The sequence below is a fragment of the Geotrypetes seraphini genome, chromosome 3 (genome assembly GCF_902459505.1).
Source record: "Geotrypetes seraphini chromosome 3, aGeoSer1.1, whole genome shotgun sequence".
Lineage (NCBI taxonomy): Eukaryota > Metazoa > Chordata > Amphibia > Gymnophiona > Dermophiidae > Geotrypetes > Geotrypetes seraphini.
In genome coordinates, this window is record NC_047086.1 from 323,414,273 (window position 1) to 323,431,771 (window position 17,499).

Sequence of the window (17,499 nt, forward strand, 5' to 3'; positions counted from 1 at the left end):
AGAAGTCTCAGATACCGTTTTTTGCATTGCTGTCAGACCTCTGAAGAAGCCGACAGCAAGGCGAAACTTGGCCCGTTGGGCACAATGAGTTAAATCTGTCTACAATGGAAGGCATAAGATAAGTGCTGTTTCCAGTTATATTACTAGCACTATAGCACTTTATTTGAGTTTATTGCACAAAGCATTAGCACTTTTTATTTTTTTTCCCAATTCTTTATTCATTTTTTCATCTTACATCAAGTGTACAATATTACATCAATTGAATCATACACATCACTTGAAATTCTTTTCTATTATCATCTTAAATACATAAATTAAGCCCTTCCCCCACCCTCCCTTTCCACAAATATTGTAAATCAAGCATATCATACATATGTTATATTCAAAATTATTGATTAAAACCAATAATATAACTGTATATCCCCCCTTTCCCATTATTATAATTATACTTTTAGTGTAAAAAGGTGTCTAATCATTACAATATGTTATCAATAGCCCCAAATCTTTTTAAAATTATTATAATTCCCTTTTTGTATGGCAATTGTTCTTTCCTTTTTTTATATATGGCACAACGAATTCCACCAGAAGGTGTAATTAAGTCTGGTGTAATTTTTCCAATTACTGGTGATATGTTGAATGGCAACTCCTGTCATTATTAATAAAAGTTTATTATTGCTTGATGAAATTTGACTTTTTATTCTCATAGACGTCCCAAATAGAATTGTATCATATGATAGAGCTACATGGTTTTCTAATAAACAATTAATTTGAGACCAAATTGATTTCCAAAAGGCCATGATACAGGTACAAAAATATATTAAATGATCTAGAGTCCCTGCTTCCAGATTACAGTGCCAGCATCTATTAGACTTAGAACTATCCAACTTTTGTAATCTAACTGGGGTCCAAAATGCTCTATGTAACAAAAAGAACCAAGTTTGTCTCATAGATGCAGACACTGTACATTAGAGAATGACATGGTGGCGGTTACCCGCGGCTAGCCGCGTTTAGCCGCGGGTAAACCGCCAAAACGGGGAAGAAAAAATAGTGGCCTCTGCGGGACGGGGACAAGGCCATTCACCGCCCCCTGGAGCGGTGAATGGACTTGTCCCCGCAGTGAGGCAATCAAGATCGCGCGGTCCCCGCCATCTCCCTCCCTCCACCTCACCTTTGAATTGGAAGAGCACCGCCGGTTAAATTTCTGCCGGTCCACGCGAAGAAAAAAAAAAAAGCCTCTCCTTTTCTCCTGCTCCTTCCGCCATGCTGCAGCTACTAAAGCCGACAGGAAGTCTATCCAACATCAATTCTGATGTCGGAGAGGACGTTCTGGGACAGCCAATCGCTGCCTGGCTGGCCCAGAACGTCCTCTCCGACTTCAGAATTGAGTCGGAAAGAAGACTTCCGGCTTTAGCAGCTGCAGCATGGCGATAAGATAAGGGGAAAAGGACGGAGGCTTTTTTTTTTTTGAGCGGCAGGGAGGCAGCAGGCTGGTTTTGGCTAGGGAGGGAGAAAGGTAGACAGGCACAGGCAGGCAGGCTTTGGGGGTGGGGGTGGGACAAAGTGTGGAAGGCAGTGAGAGGGACATAGGAAGGAGGCACTATGGGCACTAAAGACATGGGTAGGAGGCACTGGGGGCACTAAAGACATGGGAAGGAGGCACTGGGGGCACTAAAGACAGGAAGGGGCACTAAGGACATGGGAAGGAGGCACTGGGGCACTAAAGACATGGGGAGGAGGCACTGGGGGCACTAAAGACAGGACTGGGCACTAAGGACATGGGAAGGAGACACTGGGGGCACTAAAGACATGGGAAGGAGGCATTGGGGGCACTAAAGACAGGAAGGGGCACTAAGGACATGGGAAGGAGGCACTGGGGCACTAAAGACATGGGGAGGAGGCACTGGGGGCACTAAAGACAGGACTGGGCACTAAGGACATGGGAAGGAGGCACTGGGGGCACTAAAGACATGGGAAGGAGGCACTGGGGGCACTAAAGACAGGAAGGGGCACTAAGGACATGGGAAGGAGGCACTGGGGCACTAAAGACATGGGGAGGAGGCACTGGGGGCACTAAAGACAGGACTGGGCACTAAGGACATGGGAAGGAGGCACTGGGGGCACTAAAGACATGGGAAGGAGGCACTGGGGGCACTAAAGACAGGAAGGGGCACTAAGGACATGGGAAGGAGGCACTGGGGGCACTAAAGACATGGGAAGGAGGCACCGGGGGCACTAAGGACATAGGAAGAAAAGAGGGAGGGAATAGAAAGGGACAATTCTTGGGCTTGAGTGCAGAAAGAAAGAAATGAAAGAAAGGATACACAGACAGAAGGAAACGCAACCAGAGACTCATGAAATCAATCACCAGACAGCAAAGGTAGGAAAAATGATTTTATTTTCAATTTAGTGATCAAAATGTGTCAGTTTTGAGAATTTATATCTGCTGTCTATATTTTGCACTATATTTGTCTATTTTTCTATAGTTACTGAGGTGAATGAGCTTGCGGAGATGGGGCGGAAACAGGGTTTTAAAATTTTAGTCCTAGTAGTTTGCCGGTCCACAAAATAATTATTTTATTTCTGCCAGTCCACGGGTGTAAAAAGGTTGAAAACCACTGATGTAGAGTATGCCGGCTTTCTTTTTCACCAAGCCACGCTCGCGTTGATCAATCTTCTCCTCTCTTGCAACTTCCTGTTTCCGGTTGCGTCAGAGGAGAATATTGAACAAATGAGCACCCGCACATGCGGCTGGGCGAAAAAGAAAGCCGGCACACTCTACATCTAAGGTGAGATGGAGGGAGGGAAATGGCGAAACACTGCAGTTGGTCGGGTGTTTGCTGTTTTTGTATCACTGCCTGCCTGCGCTCACTTTCCAGATTCTCCTGCATTTTTAGTGTGTACAATTGACCTGATTCGAGCTATAGGTGAACATGGGGGACACGTCATTGAAAGGGAGGACAAGTTAATTGATTTATTTTATGTTCGGTTTTTACTACAGGGCAGAGGCACTGAAACAAATTCTCAGTGCAGTAGTAATAGTGGCAGAACTCTCTTCTGTCTTCATGGTGTTTCGCAGTACTGAGGCTTATATGGATGCTGCGGGGATGGTGACGGTGCGGTGAAAGGGATGGCGGTGACGGTAACGGGGCGGTGAAGGGAACGGCGGTGCAGAGGATGGTGGGCCGGGGACGGTGCAGTGACGGGGACAGATTTTTTCCCCGTATCATTCTCTACTGTACATCTCATTCTCCAAGACCAAATTTGTGGCCATTGAGATGCAGAAATTTGATGCTTAATCTCAATGCTCCAAATGTCTCTAAGACCAGTCTTTGGGTTTTTATTCATAAATCCAGATATCAATTTATACCATTGTGCAGCCTGGTGTCCCAAAAAATCCGCCTGAAAGCATAAGAATTCCAGACTATACTGATTGCTAAGATTTTTCCATTCAGGGAACCCTTCCTGAATAGCCTGCTTCAGCTGCAACCATTTAAAACTTTGTGATTTATTTAGACCATATTTATGTTGCAACTGTGAAAAATCAAGCAGTTTACCATTTGAAATAACATCATTTAACGTTCGTATATCTGCAATAATCCAATGCTTCCATATGATTTTAAAACCGCCAATTTGAATCTTGGAGTTTAGCCAAATAGATTGATTTATTGATTTGTGTATTGGGTTAGGTGTTAAATTGCTGACATAACGTAATGTTTTCCATGTATCCATCAATATTCTATTCTCTTTATATATTCTAGGCATTTTTATACTGAGAACATGAGATGGATGTAAAGGAAACATGAGTCGCCATTCCAAATACAACCAATCTGGGATGTTTTCCATGAGCTCTGGGAGGACCCAATACATACCCTGGTGTAAAATATAAGCTTGATGATACCTATAAAAATTTGGAAAATTTATCCCACCCTCCACAATTGATTTTTGTAAAGATACTAAGGCAATTCTAGGCATTTTACCCAGCCAAACAAATTTTGTAAGAATACTATTTAATTTTTTATAAAAAAGACAAACCACAGGCAATATCATCATTTTAATATTTTGGACTCTCCCCCCCCCAAGAAAGATGTAGAAGATTCCATTGCTCACACATTTCTGTTACTTTTTTTAATAAAAAATTTTCATTCTCCTTGACTGTGTCTTCCAGTGTGTTTTTTATTCTAATACCTAAATATTTTAATCCATCTTCTTTCCATACAAATGAGAATGAATCAAATAATCCTTTAGTACAATGCACATTAAGTGGAAGAATTTCTGACTTGCTCCAATTTATCTTATATCCTGAAAACTTTCCAAATTTCTCTATCAATTCAAGCAAGCATGGAATGGTAGTTTCTGGATTCCTCAAATAAAGCAGTATATCATCTGCATAAGCACTTATTAGCATTTTTTTTAAAACATAGAGCTTAATGAAAGATATCCTTTGCCTGCATAAGCTGTTAGGAAAATCAAGTATGATTTAACAGTGCAGGTATCTGAGAGCTCTTTGGTAAAGAAAAAATTTACATATCGTAGATATTTTGTACAAGTCCTGTACATATTGTTGATCTGTGAATAAAAATGTGTTCATGGGAACAGTCAGGGTCCACACTTAAGTTCAATGGGGACTGGCACTGAAGAATACTGCATTATTGTCTATAAGTATCACTCAACCAGTTTCTAATTCAGTTTATCACTTTAGAACCGACCATACAGACTACTCAGTTCATACCTGAGCCTTAAATAGGGTAGTATCAAAACTTTTGTGAAATCCAAATCAACCATATTCAGCACATGCCCTTGATCTAATACTTTTGTTACCTAAACAAAAACATCAATCAGATTTGTTTCACACAAATTCCCTCTAGTGAAATCACTGTCTTATATAGACTTCACTATGCTTTCCTTCAGTAAAGTCTCCATTCATTTTCCCACTGCCAAGGTCAAACTAACTATCCTGTAGATCAGGACTGCCCAAGTCTGGTCCTCGAGATCTACTGGCAGGCCAGGTTTTCAGGATATCCACAATGAATATGCATGAAAGAGATTTGCCTGCACTGCCTTCTTGGCATGCAAATCTCTCTCTCATGCATATTCATTGAGGATATCCAGAAAACCTGGCCTGCCAGTAGATCTCGAGGACCGGACTTGGGCAGCTCTGCTGTAGATTATAACCTCTCTGTTACCATTTTTTTATTCTATCAATTTTTATTGAAAGAGTTAAAGACACCACAGCATTCAATTACAAAATACAGTAGTAACTCAAAATATTTTCTAAAATCAGGGAGGTTAACACCTTGCTTGCTGAACCTATCCTGGTCCATTACTCTTACAGAAGATTAACCAAGTATGATAAACCATTTCCTCTTTCCCAGACATTAATAAACTGCACTGAATATGGACCTCTATTGAAGTGCTTAATAGGCATAATTTCCCACTATTTCAGCGAAGAAGAGAACGTGAGTAAAAATCTATTAATTTAATAAATGCATTTCCTACTGCTGATTTCAATAACATTCCATGCTCACATTTCAGTTCAAGATCAGTTAGAAATAAGGTTCCGTTGATTAAGGACTGGATAGAGGAAAAACAATTGGGTTGTTTATTTATAACTGAAACCTGGTTAACATCTAAGAATGATCCTTTAATTGGTGATTTATTGCCTCCTAGATATAGAATAATTTCCTTATGTAGGGACAGTGGATGAGAAGGTGGTATAGCTATCATTCTGAAGGTTTGTTTTGAGTTTACTTTATTAGAATCAAGATTGACTAAGGATTTAGAAATTTTAGACTGTCGGGTAAAAAGTCAAAATTTGGTAGATGTTTAAACTTGTATTTTGTTCTATATTCCACCATTTGTTAAGACATATAGAAGGGTTGATTATAAGTATTTTTATGAGGTGTTGGTAAATTGGAAAGTGGGTGGGAGAAAATAAGTCTTGTCTTTATTCTATTAAGTATATTGTGCTGTAATGATAATAATTTATGTAAATGCATCATCTTTTGTGCACAATTGAAGTTTTAAAAATGAATAAAGAATATTAAAAAAAAGAAAAACATAAAGCTTATTACTCTACTAGGGTTGGGTCTGATATCATTAATACAAAATGATTATTTAGGTTAGTTTCCTCTATTTTTGATGTAGCTCATTGCGGTATACAAATAAATTTGTTATATTACGTATGTTAAGACAGCTTACCATTTGTCTTTCAGGTAATCTACTTTCACAGGTAACACAATTTTTTAGATTAATTGGGTTCCCTGTTCCACAGTACCTGCAGATTGCTTTCCCCTTTAACAAATTAGAAAGAGAGCACATAGTTATTCAGATGAAATTGATGCTGACAGATAAATATTTATACCGTCATCTTTACAAATGGCATGCTCAAAGTGAAGTAACTGTACTGTATGCTATATGAGCTATCGGAAAATTATCTTAAATCCAATAAGAATTACATTTTTAAAAGCCTAATTAAAATTATCATCAAAGGTACACTACATGTACTGGTTCAAATGCTGAGAACACTTGCTTCAATAATCAAAGCCAAAGTCTGCACAGACATTTGCTTCAATTACTACACCAAAGAAAATTACACACAGAGAAGGCACCTGTTTTTTCTATGCATTCATTTTTTCCATCAGAAATACGTGCTTAGTTCTATATGTGTAACTCCGATCTCTGTCCTCACTTTACTGACACTATATCCTCATTCTGCAAATAAAAGCATCCATACTACAAAGCAATGCCCATCCTTTGACCTGCAGAACTGTCAAAGCCCTAACTTCCATGGATAAAATTCTGCCCTACCCATGGGAATGGATTTTGACTATTGCCCTCAAAGCTGTTATTGTCAGTAAGACAGCAAGTCAACATAGTTACTCACCTGTAGCAGGTATTTTCCGAGGACAGCAGGTATATATTCTAACATGTGGGTGACGTCATCCATGGAATCCAGCATGGACAGTCAAAAAGTGTACTGTAACTTTAAAACTTTAAGACCACCTGTACCATGCTGGTGCCTTCCCACCCCAACGTCAGCTAACAGGACTATCAGTTCACTAACAAAGCTAAGAAGTCAACTAGGGGAGGTGGGAAGGTTGTGAGAATGTGGTAAAATCAAAGCTTAGCAGAGCTTCTATAAATTCTATTTGAGGCTCTGCCTCAGACTCTATATTGATTGGAAGCACCTCTCCCATCTGCCTGATAAAATTTGTAAATGACAAACTTTCAGGAACTGATCGTCAATGAGGAGGTGGAGTAGATGGTATTCTGTATGATTCATCTGCACTCATCAGGATAGTTATTGAAGAGCATAGTGACAGGTCTGAGCCATACTCCTTGATGTCAGCCCTTGTAGATGTACAACGTCGAGGTGAGCATCGAGGAGACTGTAGAGGCAAATGTTAAAATAAGCATCAAGAATGTGAAAATGAACTTTGTTCTCTAGAAGAGGATGCATGTATTTCCTTGACTTGGTTGCTTGATGTCATGTTGTCCCAGAATGATGCCTCCATGGAGATGGACGGCATTACTTGGACTGGGCTGAGACTGGGTATGTTGATACAGTGGGCTGAACAAGGTGCAACTGCAACATCCCAGCCAGTTCAATCTACAACAGTATTTGAAGCTGTTCTTGCAGAAATGGCTACAGTACAGATGATATTTGCAAGGCACTGGCTATGTTGGGTGTCAAAGTGTTGAGGATCTCAATGTCGAAGCATGCCTCAGAGGCACCAACTGAAAAGATGGTGATCAGGCATTGATGCTTGGATGCTTGGAGTGTGTTAATGCTAATGAAGTCTGAGACAATGCTGATGCCTGCTTGGAGGGGGAGACATGGTCATGCTTATTAGTTTTCTTACGAGGTTCCCCCGATGAAGGAGCACTGACGATGAAGAGGTGGAATGAACTGTCAGTGCCGATGTTGATGCCAGAGTAGTACAGGGTTATGTGTCAGTGTCAGAGTATCCAAAGTTGAACTGAAAAGTTTGTTGAATTTCAACTTCCTGGCTTTAAGCAACCTCTTCTGCAAATGAGAGCAGAGCATGCAGGAAATGTCTTGATGATCAGGACCTAGGCACTGGACATAACGGTTATGTGGTCCTTTTGCATAGAGTGTACCGCTTGAAGCCACTAAGAGCTTTGGACATCGATGGAAAAACCGTTGGTGTGAAATCAAAGGACTCTGTGGTCCAGAGAGGTCAAGTAGATGGAATACAAAAAAAACATGAATGCTCCTGGCCTGAAAACAGGCTGAAAAGATCCCAAAGGCCCAAAAAATGAAGTTGGTGAAAAAAATAAAAAATTTAAAACTGAATAGAAGGAAAAGAAAAAAAAAAGTAAAATTATGACCAAAATGAAAAGAGAATAAGAACGGAAAGGAACAAAAAGACAATAAATTTGAAGTACTTAGAGACCCTCTAAATTACAGCTTCTCAGCTCTGTAGAAAACTGATGGTCCTGCGAGCTGACATTGGGTACAAAGGCACCAGCATGTGCACGGTATGGGCAGTCTTCAAGTTTTAAAGTGACAGTTCACTTTTTGACTGTCCATGCTGGATTCCATGGATGATAGGAGTAAACAACTCTATACAGGCTCTATAATTTCCTCTACTCACCAAATGTCTGCCACTGATGGAGTCAGAATGCTTGGGTCTCACCCAGTTTTGCAGTTCTTATGTATTCTTGGGTTATATAGATCATTTTTATATAAAGTACAATTCTTGCTTACAGCATATTTCTAATGCCCTTGAAATTCATAATAATCAGTTGCTGAACTTTGCCGTGTATTAAGCTTTTCAGTACTGTACTAAGAATCACCAGCCATTCACATCCTGTTTTATAAACCACATATGCTTCATTTAAAACCAACTCAGACTGTAAATATCAGCAATATGGCTGATGTCAAACACACTGGAATCCAAGGCAGAAGCTAAGAAACGGGATAAATGTCTGATTCCATGAAATCCTGCATCAGTGATGCCATGCAACTTTGCCAAGACAGCCTCTTATAGTGCTAGGGCCCCATGCAATTGTTCTGAATGCTCACTTCCTTCTATAACTAGCCCTTAGAACACTGATATGGCAATTTTTCAGAAACCTTGATGGCTATGAGTCAAGTAAAAGTCAACTCTTTACAGAACTTTTTCTCTTTGTCAACTCATATAGATATTAAATTGCACTGCAGATGAAACTTGCACCTATATGATATCACAGTGCATCTGTGAGAACACATCTGATTTTCAGACAATTTTGCACCTTATTCTATAATTCTAGACCCTAGTTTCCAACCCATATTGTCTCTTAAAGCTGTGCGACTTTGAAATGATTACCTTTAGATGGATGCTGGCCTGGGGCTGCAACTGTGAAAACAAAGGGGCCTCACACACAATACAAGTGGGTGTGTTCATTGGCACCATGGTCCTGCATTCGACACAGAGTCCCATCTGTAATAACAAAGCAAATACATTTGATTAGAGAAGTTAAAGCATCATAAAAGGAATTTTCAGGTCACAACTACCCAGTGATAGGAGAAAAAAACAATAGTTGCCATACAGCAGTGGTGTAGTAAAGGAGGGTGCCGGGGAGGGCAGTCCGCCTCAGACATGGTCTTGGTAGCCTTCCCCCCCCAGCTCCTCCCCATTACAATCATGCACCCCTTCCCTTCCTTCCCCTTGTACCTCTTTAATTTTTCCTCAGCGAACAGCATTATGAACTTGCTGCCCGTGTCAGTGTCACCTCTTTCTGACATCACTTCCGGGCCCCACGCTCAGGAAGTGACATCAGGATAGCCAACATGATGTAGGGATAGCCGACATGATGCAGGGATTCTTTACTATTTTTAAACTTGTATTTCTTTTCCTATTCCCTTCCTCTTGTATCATTTGTTTTGTCTTGTTAGTCATATTTACATTGTCTGTTTCCCTTTGATTATTGTAATTTAATATTTTAATGTTTTGTACATCGCTTAGAATGCGGAATAAGCAATTAATCAAATACTTAATAAACTTGGAAACTTTGAGGCAGCAAGTTCGTGATGTTACTCCCGCCTTGATTCTTATGACCCTTAGCTTCTATGTGTCAGAAACACCCTTCCCTCCCCCTCCTCCATACCCCCTGCATTCAACTCCTGGTAGGCCTACCTAGCTTCTCCCACTCAAAATTAAAATATCATAGACAGTTTAACAGTAAACTTCATCCTCTCACATTTAATATATTTAAGTAAGCTTGCTACACCAACAAAAAATGATTTTCCATTTTGGAGAGCCTCTGGCATTTTTTGCTTCCCAACTTGCAAGAAAGCACAGTGTTACCCAGGGACAGCAGGCAGATATTCTCACAGATGGGTGACATCATCTACGGAGCCTGATACGGACAGTGCAAAAGTGTACTGTCACTTTAATTTCCTAAAAGTTTCAAGACTGTCTGTACCGTGCATGCTCCAGTGCCTTCCTGCAGGGACCATCAGTTCAGTAAACAAGCTAAGAAGCCAATTAGGGAAGGTGGGAGGGTTCTGAGCATATCTGCCTGGATAACACCTGTTACAGGTAAGTAACTGTGCTTTATCCCAGGACAAGCAGGTAGCCTAATCTCACAGATATGACTCACAGATATGACTCTCTATTACAAATGGTACAGAGGGAAGTTGGTAACTAAATAGAGAATTTTATTTTTTTTTACTGTTTGGACAAACCGACTATCCCATCTGGAATTGGTCTCCAGACAGAAATGGGATGTGACAATATGGAGTAGGGACTTAAGAGTGCTTCATGTCCACAATGGAGGAGAAATGGAATAAACTACTAAGGCTGCCACTGCTGTTATTTCAGGCGCTGGAGCACTGCTGTCCAGTGGCAGCCAAGCCTGAGCATGGCAGCATCATATGGTATCGGTTGACTATGGAGAGATTGACTTTTTGATTATCGAAGCTCCTAGTCTGTTAGGGATTAAAGGACAGTAACAGAGAAGTTGTAGTTTGGAGTAGTTCAATGTAGGGAGAAAGTCAAGGCAGGTTTACAGTCCAATAATGAATTACAGTTCTCCCAAGGAGACAATGTGGACTGGAGAAGAAAGCTGGCTGAGATGAAAACTGGAGATTACATCTAGTAGGAAGTTAAGATGAGTGAGAAGAACAACTCTATCTTGAGAAAATGTGTGAAGCGGATCATGAAGTAGAGATTGGAATCCTCTGAATTGGTGCATCGCAGTGATGCAATGGGAGAAGACTACTGTCTAAGTAAGTTTCTGGAGAGATGAAGTCACCATGAAATGGAGGCTTCAGCAAATGAAGAGGACAACTTGAGGGTTTTAAGCAACTGAAGGAGGTTGGCTTGGAGGCTTTGACGTCATGAGGCCCTTTATGAAGTAAGAAAGCAACGGATATGTAGTCAAGAGGGTTGGTGACCAAAGGTACCTATAAGGCACTGAAGTCTTGAGATATGGTGCTGAAGGGCACTGATGAGCATGTACTAAAGTGTTCTTGTTTATTGTCTCCCTTAATTAATTAAATTTTTTTTGAGAGATAAGAGATAGAAAAGGTAATGCAGCACTAACGATATAGGATATATGTTTGGAATCCAGTCCTTTAGGAGATACCAGCAGGTAAACTGTATCCACATGAAGTGGTAGAATTATTGTGTAGAGAGTTGCTCAAGAAGTTATGTTTATGTTTTATTAAAACTTGTTATACCGCTTATTCATATGACTGGTCCAAGCGGTTCACAAAAATACAATCAATATAAAACAAAATAAAAAAACTCCATAATTAAATAGGATAGACCTAATCCATACAAAACCAATCATACAAGACAACACTCACACCTAAATGAGCACAATAATACATCATTAACTAATAAAAAATCACAGGACTGCTGATTAATGACCAGGGCAGGATTAATTCATCGAGGGCCCCTAGGCACACAAGTACACTGGGCCCCCTGCCCCACCCCACCCCACCATGCGCCCAGGCGGAAACAGGAAGCTGCGTCAGAGGGAAGCTTTGGGCAAGCAGCACCGCTTGCACAATTACAGTTCCCATTGCCTTTCTTACCCGCGTTGCTTGCTTGTCTTACTTTCTGTCGATGGGGGAGGGCTGCGTTGCCAATTAGGGTGTGGCCCACGTTGCCGATCGGGGGGCCCGTATTGCCGATCGATGCTGGAGGGGCCCATCGCCATTTGGAAAAAACAATGTTGATGCCCTCCTTCATCGGGCTCCCCTAGGCCCTAGGCATGTGCCTACTTGGCCTATTGGTTAATCCTGCCCTGTTAATGACCTCAAAATCCATCAGAAAATATGAATGAACTCAGATTCAACCAAATCTTGGCCAGAAGCTTCTCGGAAGAAGAAAGTTTTTAACATAGTTTTAAAGGTTATGGTGATTGATACCGGAATAGAGAGATTATCACACAAGGGGAATCAGGAACGAGGCTGTAAAGTGCTGATACTGTAGATTGGTAGGTAGAAGAGAACTTTCACTCTGAGTCAAGTTTCAAGTTTCAAGTTTATTTAATTTTTGATGAATCGCCTATTACAGTTTCTAGGCGATGTACATATTATAATTTAGATAGAAGAAACTTACAAAATAAATTCAAATTTCAAATTTAAAACAATACAGACATGAGTTTGAGGAATAGGGTTAAAAGTTACAATATTTGGGATTAGTTAAAAAAGGAAAAAACAAAAGGAGGGGATTTATAAAACCAAAACACAATGTAAAGAAATAAACAAATTTTAAATTAGTTGAAAAAACTAATGTTAAAAATCATAGGCATCTTTAAATAAATGGGTCTTTAACAGTATTTTAAATTTTACAATATCTTGTTCAGATCGAATATACTGAGGCAGAGTATTCCACCATTGAGGGCCCATAACTGTAAAAATATCTGATCTTCTGGTCCCAATAATCTTTAATGACGGTACCGAGAGGAGATTTTGTTCAGATGATCGCAGGGAACGTTTAGGTTTGTAAGGAATCAGTGATTTGGAAATGAACTGTGGTTCATTAGATGCTAATGTCTTAAATATAAGAAACAATATTTTAAACATGATCCTGTGGCCGATAGGTAACCAATGCGCATCTTTTAAGAGAGGGGAAACATGGTCAAACTTTTTTGCTTTATAAATTAATTTTACGGCTGTGTTCTGAATTATCTGTAGACAACTGAAAGGTTTGAAAAGGAATGGGCTCCCTGAAATTGAATTAAAGAAATACCAGGTGGATTAAAGACAATACCAGGTGGACTTTACAATCTATGACCCAGAAATATCAAAGAAGAGACAAGTTAATTTAATCATGTATTTTTAATGTTATAACTAATGAGCAGACTGGATGGACCATTCTTCTTGTTTTATTATTTAAAATTTGATTAATTGCTTAATCATACTTCAAAGCAATGTACAAAGTTAAAAGCTTTACAACTTCCAGGGGGGACGAAATAGGTCTTTATCTGAAAGCCCAAAAATGAAAAAGTAAAAATTTGGGGCAAAACTCTGAGAAAATAAATTAAATATCAAAGAAAAGGAAATCAATGAAAATTTATATGGGAAGGCACATAAAAGGAAAAAAAATAGCACAATTGGGAGAGACTCCAACAACACACACCTTCTTAGCTCTGTGGAAAATTAAGAACTGATGGTCCCGCAAGCCGACATTGGGCGGGAAGGCATTCACGCATGTGTGGTATGGGCTCCTTTTACTAAGCTGCGTTAGGGCATAAACGCACGTTGAATTGCTGCGCGTGCTAGACCTTAACGCCAGCATTGAGCTAGCGTTAGTTCTAGCCGCATAGCGCACGGTAATATCCTGCGTGCACTAAAAATGCTAGCACACCTTAGTAAAAGGAGCGCAAAATGACAGTGCACTTTTGCACTGTCCAGACTGGGCTCCATGGATGACATCACCCATCTGTGAGAATATGCTGCTTGCTTGTCCTAGTATAAGATATAGTTAATTCCTCCATTGCTAATATGCTGGAGGATCAGATAATGTCCAATACTATAATATACATTTCCTTGCCAGTAGACACATCTTTCAAATAGAAGCATTCCCCCTTGTCTTGACCCTAAAGGAACTCAGTTTAATCTAAAAGCAATTGTTCTACTGTACCCATAACTTCACATCCCAAAGTGGAAGCCATGTACCTCACTACACTAGCCCAAAATGTCTGTATCTTTAAACAGATCCAAAAGGAGTGACTTAAGTGTTGTCCTCTCTGTTAGATTTAGGTAGGGAACTGCAACCCACTCAAAAGATATAGCTTGTTTTTGGGCCAGGCACCTGAAATAACATTCCTGAAGTCACACTCCTGTTACTAATGATGGTATACCCTTGATGTTCACTATCACATACCAATCATCTAATGCAATCCCAAGATCTGTGTCAAAAATTTCTTTTAGACTTTACATATCTTTCCTTCACTAAAATAGTGAAATTTGAACTTATCTGCTTTGAATTTTGATTAATTAGAGCTCTTCAGCATAACTTAAACAGGAGACAGTATTATAGTTAGTGAAGGAAAGATAAGTAAAGGATTTTTATTCCAACCTTTTGAATTGAAGATCTTACTTGGGGATTGAGTTATGGACCTTCTGCCTTGTAGTTTACAACAATAACAATTGGAGCCACCTGGTTGGCAGTGGCACCTAATGTCAAATTTAACTACAAAAAACACAAGATGATTGTACTGAGCAATGAATATTTAATAGTTCAACAAAGTAGATATGCTTTAATCTAAGGTAATTTGAGTATTCTAAGTATGAAGAAAATATGTTGGAGATGGAAAAAATAAAAAATTTGTAGCTAGTGTTATTTGTATAACCTTGTTTCTTGCAGAGCTTGTTCTGTGACATTCACACCTTTAACTTCTCTTTATTCCTAATTAACATTAACATAAACATAATGTTGTAGTACAGTGATTTACCTGTGCTCCTTCAGGGGGTGGAAGACGACGCCCTGGCAAAGGCGGGACAGGAGAACCACATTCCTGACAGAAGCGTGCAAAAGGGTCAGAGGGCCGAGGAGCTAAACAGTGAGTACACCTGGAACCCAACGGAATGATTGAACAGATTTTAACATTTGCAATGTTAGGTATCAAGATTACAAAAAAGATATCTCAAAACCTTTCCATTTTGAAGACCAGTAAAATGGGGTCTCCTGGCCATGCTAGAGTATATCCACTGAATCAAAGTACTTCAAAATCGGCAAGAAAAAAAATTACCTCTGCGCATGAAAAATTAATTTTTATAATTGTGAAACAGGTATCAAAACACTCAGTACTATAACACAGTGTTTTTCAATGCAAAGCCTGGGGGCCAATGACGGCTCCTGGAGACGTCTGGGGCAGCCCATCATCATTCTGTTTTTTCTTCACTACTCTCGGCCTCTCTTCCCAAGCTCATGACAGAAATCAGGAAGTGGAAATGGTGGAAAAGTGTACAGATGTTCCCTCCATGGAATGGAAAAAGCATTCTGTGTGATAGCCTGTGGAGCTGGTCAAAGGGAACAAAACTTCTTGCACTATGCATTGTCCTGTAAAGCAAAGAGGTCTATGACTGGAGTCCCCCATAGATGGAATAAAGGATGAAAGGGGGAGAGACACACACAGGAGAAGGTGATGGGAAAAAGAGGGAGATGTTGGAGCCAGAAGCAAAAGGGAGTGATGGAATGATTCCTGACAATGGGAGTGAGGGAAGAGAGTGGAGAAAATGCTGGATCATGGAGGAGAGTGCAGAAGGGAAGAGAGAAGGGACAGGAAGATGTCAGGCTACAAAGGTGGAGAGGAAAGGAAGAGGGAGCAGATGCTGGGCTACAAGAGTGAAGGAAGGAAGACGCTGAGAATGGTAGAACCCTGAGGGAGAGGCCAGGAAAGGGAGGATGCGATAGCAAGGACATAGAGGGAGGATAGTTATTTCAGAGGGTAGAAATATGATAATAGGGAGTATGTAAAAGAAGAAAGGGAATGGAGAGCGGAGGAAGGAATGAGATGGGGAATGGGAGAGAAGATGGAAATTTGATAGGTAGCTGAAAAGTGAACAAGAGGAGAAGAAGGGTGAGAGGCAGAAAAGAGCTAAAGCGGAATTATTAATATGTCAGAGGCAGATGTAGTGAGGGAATAGATAGGAGAGAGAAGAAAAGGCAAATGGACAGCAACCACTTGAAGGAGAATTACCAGATGACAGATAGGAAAGCAGAAAAGAGAAACTGGTAAACCAAAATATCCAAACAACAAAGGTAGAGAAAAAGCATTTTATTTTGAATGCTTTAAATTGAATATGGATAATTAGCTAAAATATTGTTTAAATTTTGACAAATAAACTTGTAGAATTTGTTAATTTTGTGTACAGAATTTTGAATTTTTTGTGCAGAATTCCACCAGCAGTAAATAGAGGAAATTCCCAAACATCAGACACACTTGGGTTTCTACTTTAGATTTTTCCTTATCCCCAAGAAAACACAGGGCCTCCTCCCCCATTTTTGACCTCTGTCCATTCAATGCCTACCTCAGGAAAGAAAGGTTCAGAATGATCTCACTCCCAACCATACTACCTCTTCTGAGACCAAATGACTGCCTGGCTGCTCTAGACTTCAAGGATGCCTACACTTATATCCCTATTCATCCTTTCCACTGACAATTCCTCTAATTCAAGTTATTCAACAACCATTACCAATACAAGGTTCTGCTGTTCGGCCTCTCTTTGGCACCTCAAGTCTTCATGAAGTGCCTAGCAGTAGTGGCAGTGCACCTATGCAAGCAGCATCAGCATCACATCGTTTTCCCTTATCTAGATGACTGGCTTATTCAAGGGATCACCATCCGGGTCACATTAGACCAGTGTTTTTCAACCTTTTTTGGGCAAAGGCACACTTGTTTCATGAAAAAAATCACGAGGCACACCACCATTAGAAAATGTTAAAAAATTTAACTCTGTGCCTATATTGACTATATATAAAGTAATTCTCTTGAATAGGAATCAAATAAACACAAAGAAAGTATTTTATAATGCTGCCACCGCCAACAACACCGTTGGCGGCGGTGGCACTCAAGTGGCTAAAGAGCCGCAGTTTGCCGGCCTAGGGACAACACTGGAGGGTGGCCAGCTGTGCACCCCCTTGGGACGTAAACCCGGGGTGGGGCAGACCGCCCCCCCCCCACCCTGGTATGCCACTATCTGTACCTCACTCCCTCCCTATGACCAAAAATTCTCCTTTCTTCTATTCCCCATGTACACAACCATCTCTTTCCCTCCCTTCCTCTCTCCAAAGTCCATGCCTTCTGTGTCCAAACACTCATTCCCTCCCCCACCTCAGCATCTCTTTCCCTCCCTTCCTCTCTCCCAAGTCCATTTCTTCTGTGTCCAAAAACGCATTCCCTCCCCCACCTCAGCATCTCTTTCCCTCCCTTCCTCTCTCCCAAGTCCATTTCTTCTGTGTCCAAAAACGCATTCCCTCCCCCACCTCAGCATCTCTTTCCCTCCCTTCCTCTCTCCCAAGTTCATGCCTT

General features: G+C 40.5%; 1 protein-coding gene across 3 annotated transcripts in view; it reads right to left on the reverse strand.

Moving 5' to 3' along the window:
• Positions 1 to 17,499, reverse strand: part of DZANK1 (double zinc ribbon and ankyrin repeat domains 1) — a 149,815-nt gene that overhangs the window by 77,184 nt on the left and 55,132 nt on the right. For all 3 annotated transcript variants that reach the window (XM_033937444.1, XM_033937446.1, XM_033937443.1), the window contains exons 10-12: positions 14,920 to 15,037; positions 9,333 to 9,446; positions 6,199 to 6,291 (exon numbers count right to left, since the gene is read on the reverse strand). In XM_033937444.1, the coding sequence (XP_033793335.1) occupies positions 6,199 to 6,291; positions 9,333 to 9,446; positions 14,920 to 15,037 (325 nt within the window). The remainder of the gene's footprint in view (positions 1 to 6,198; positions 6,292 to 9,332; positions 9,447 to 14,919; positions 15,038 to 17,499) is intronic.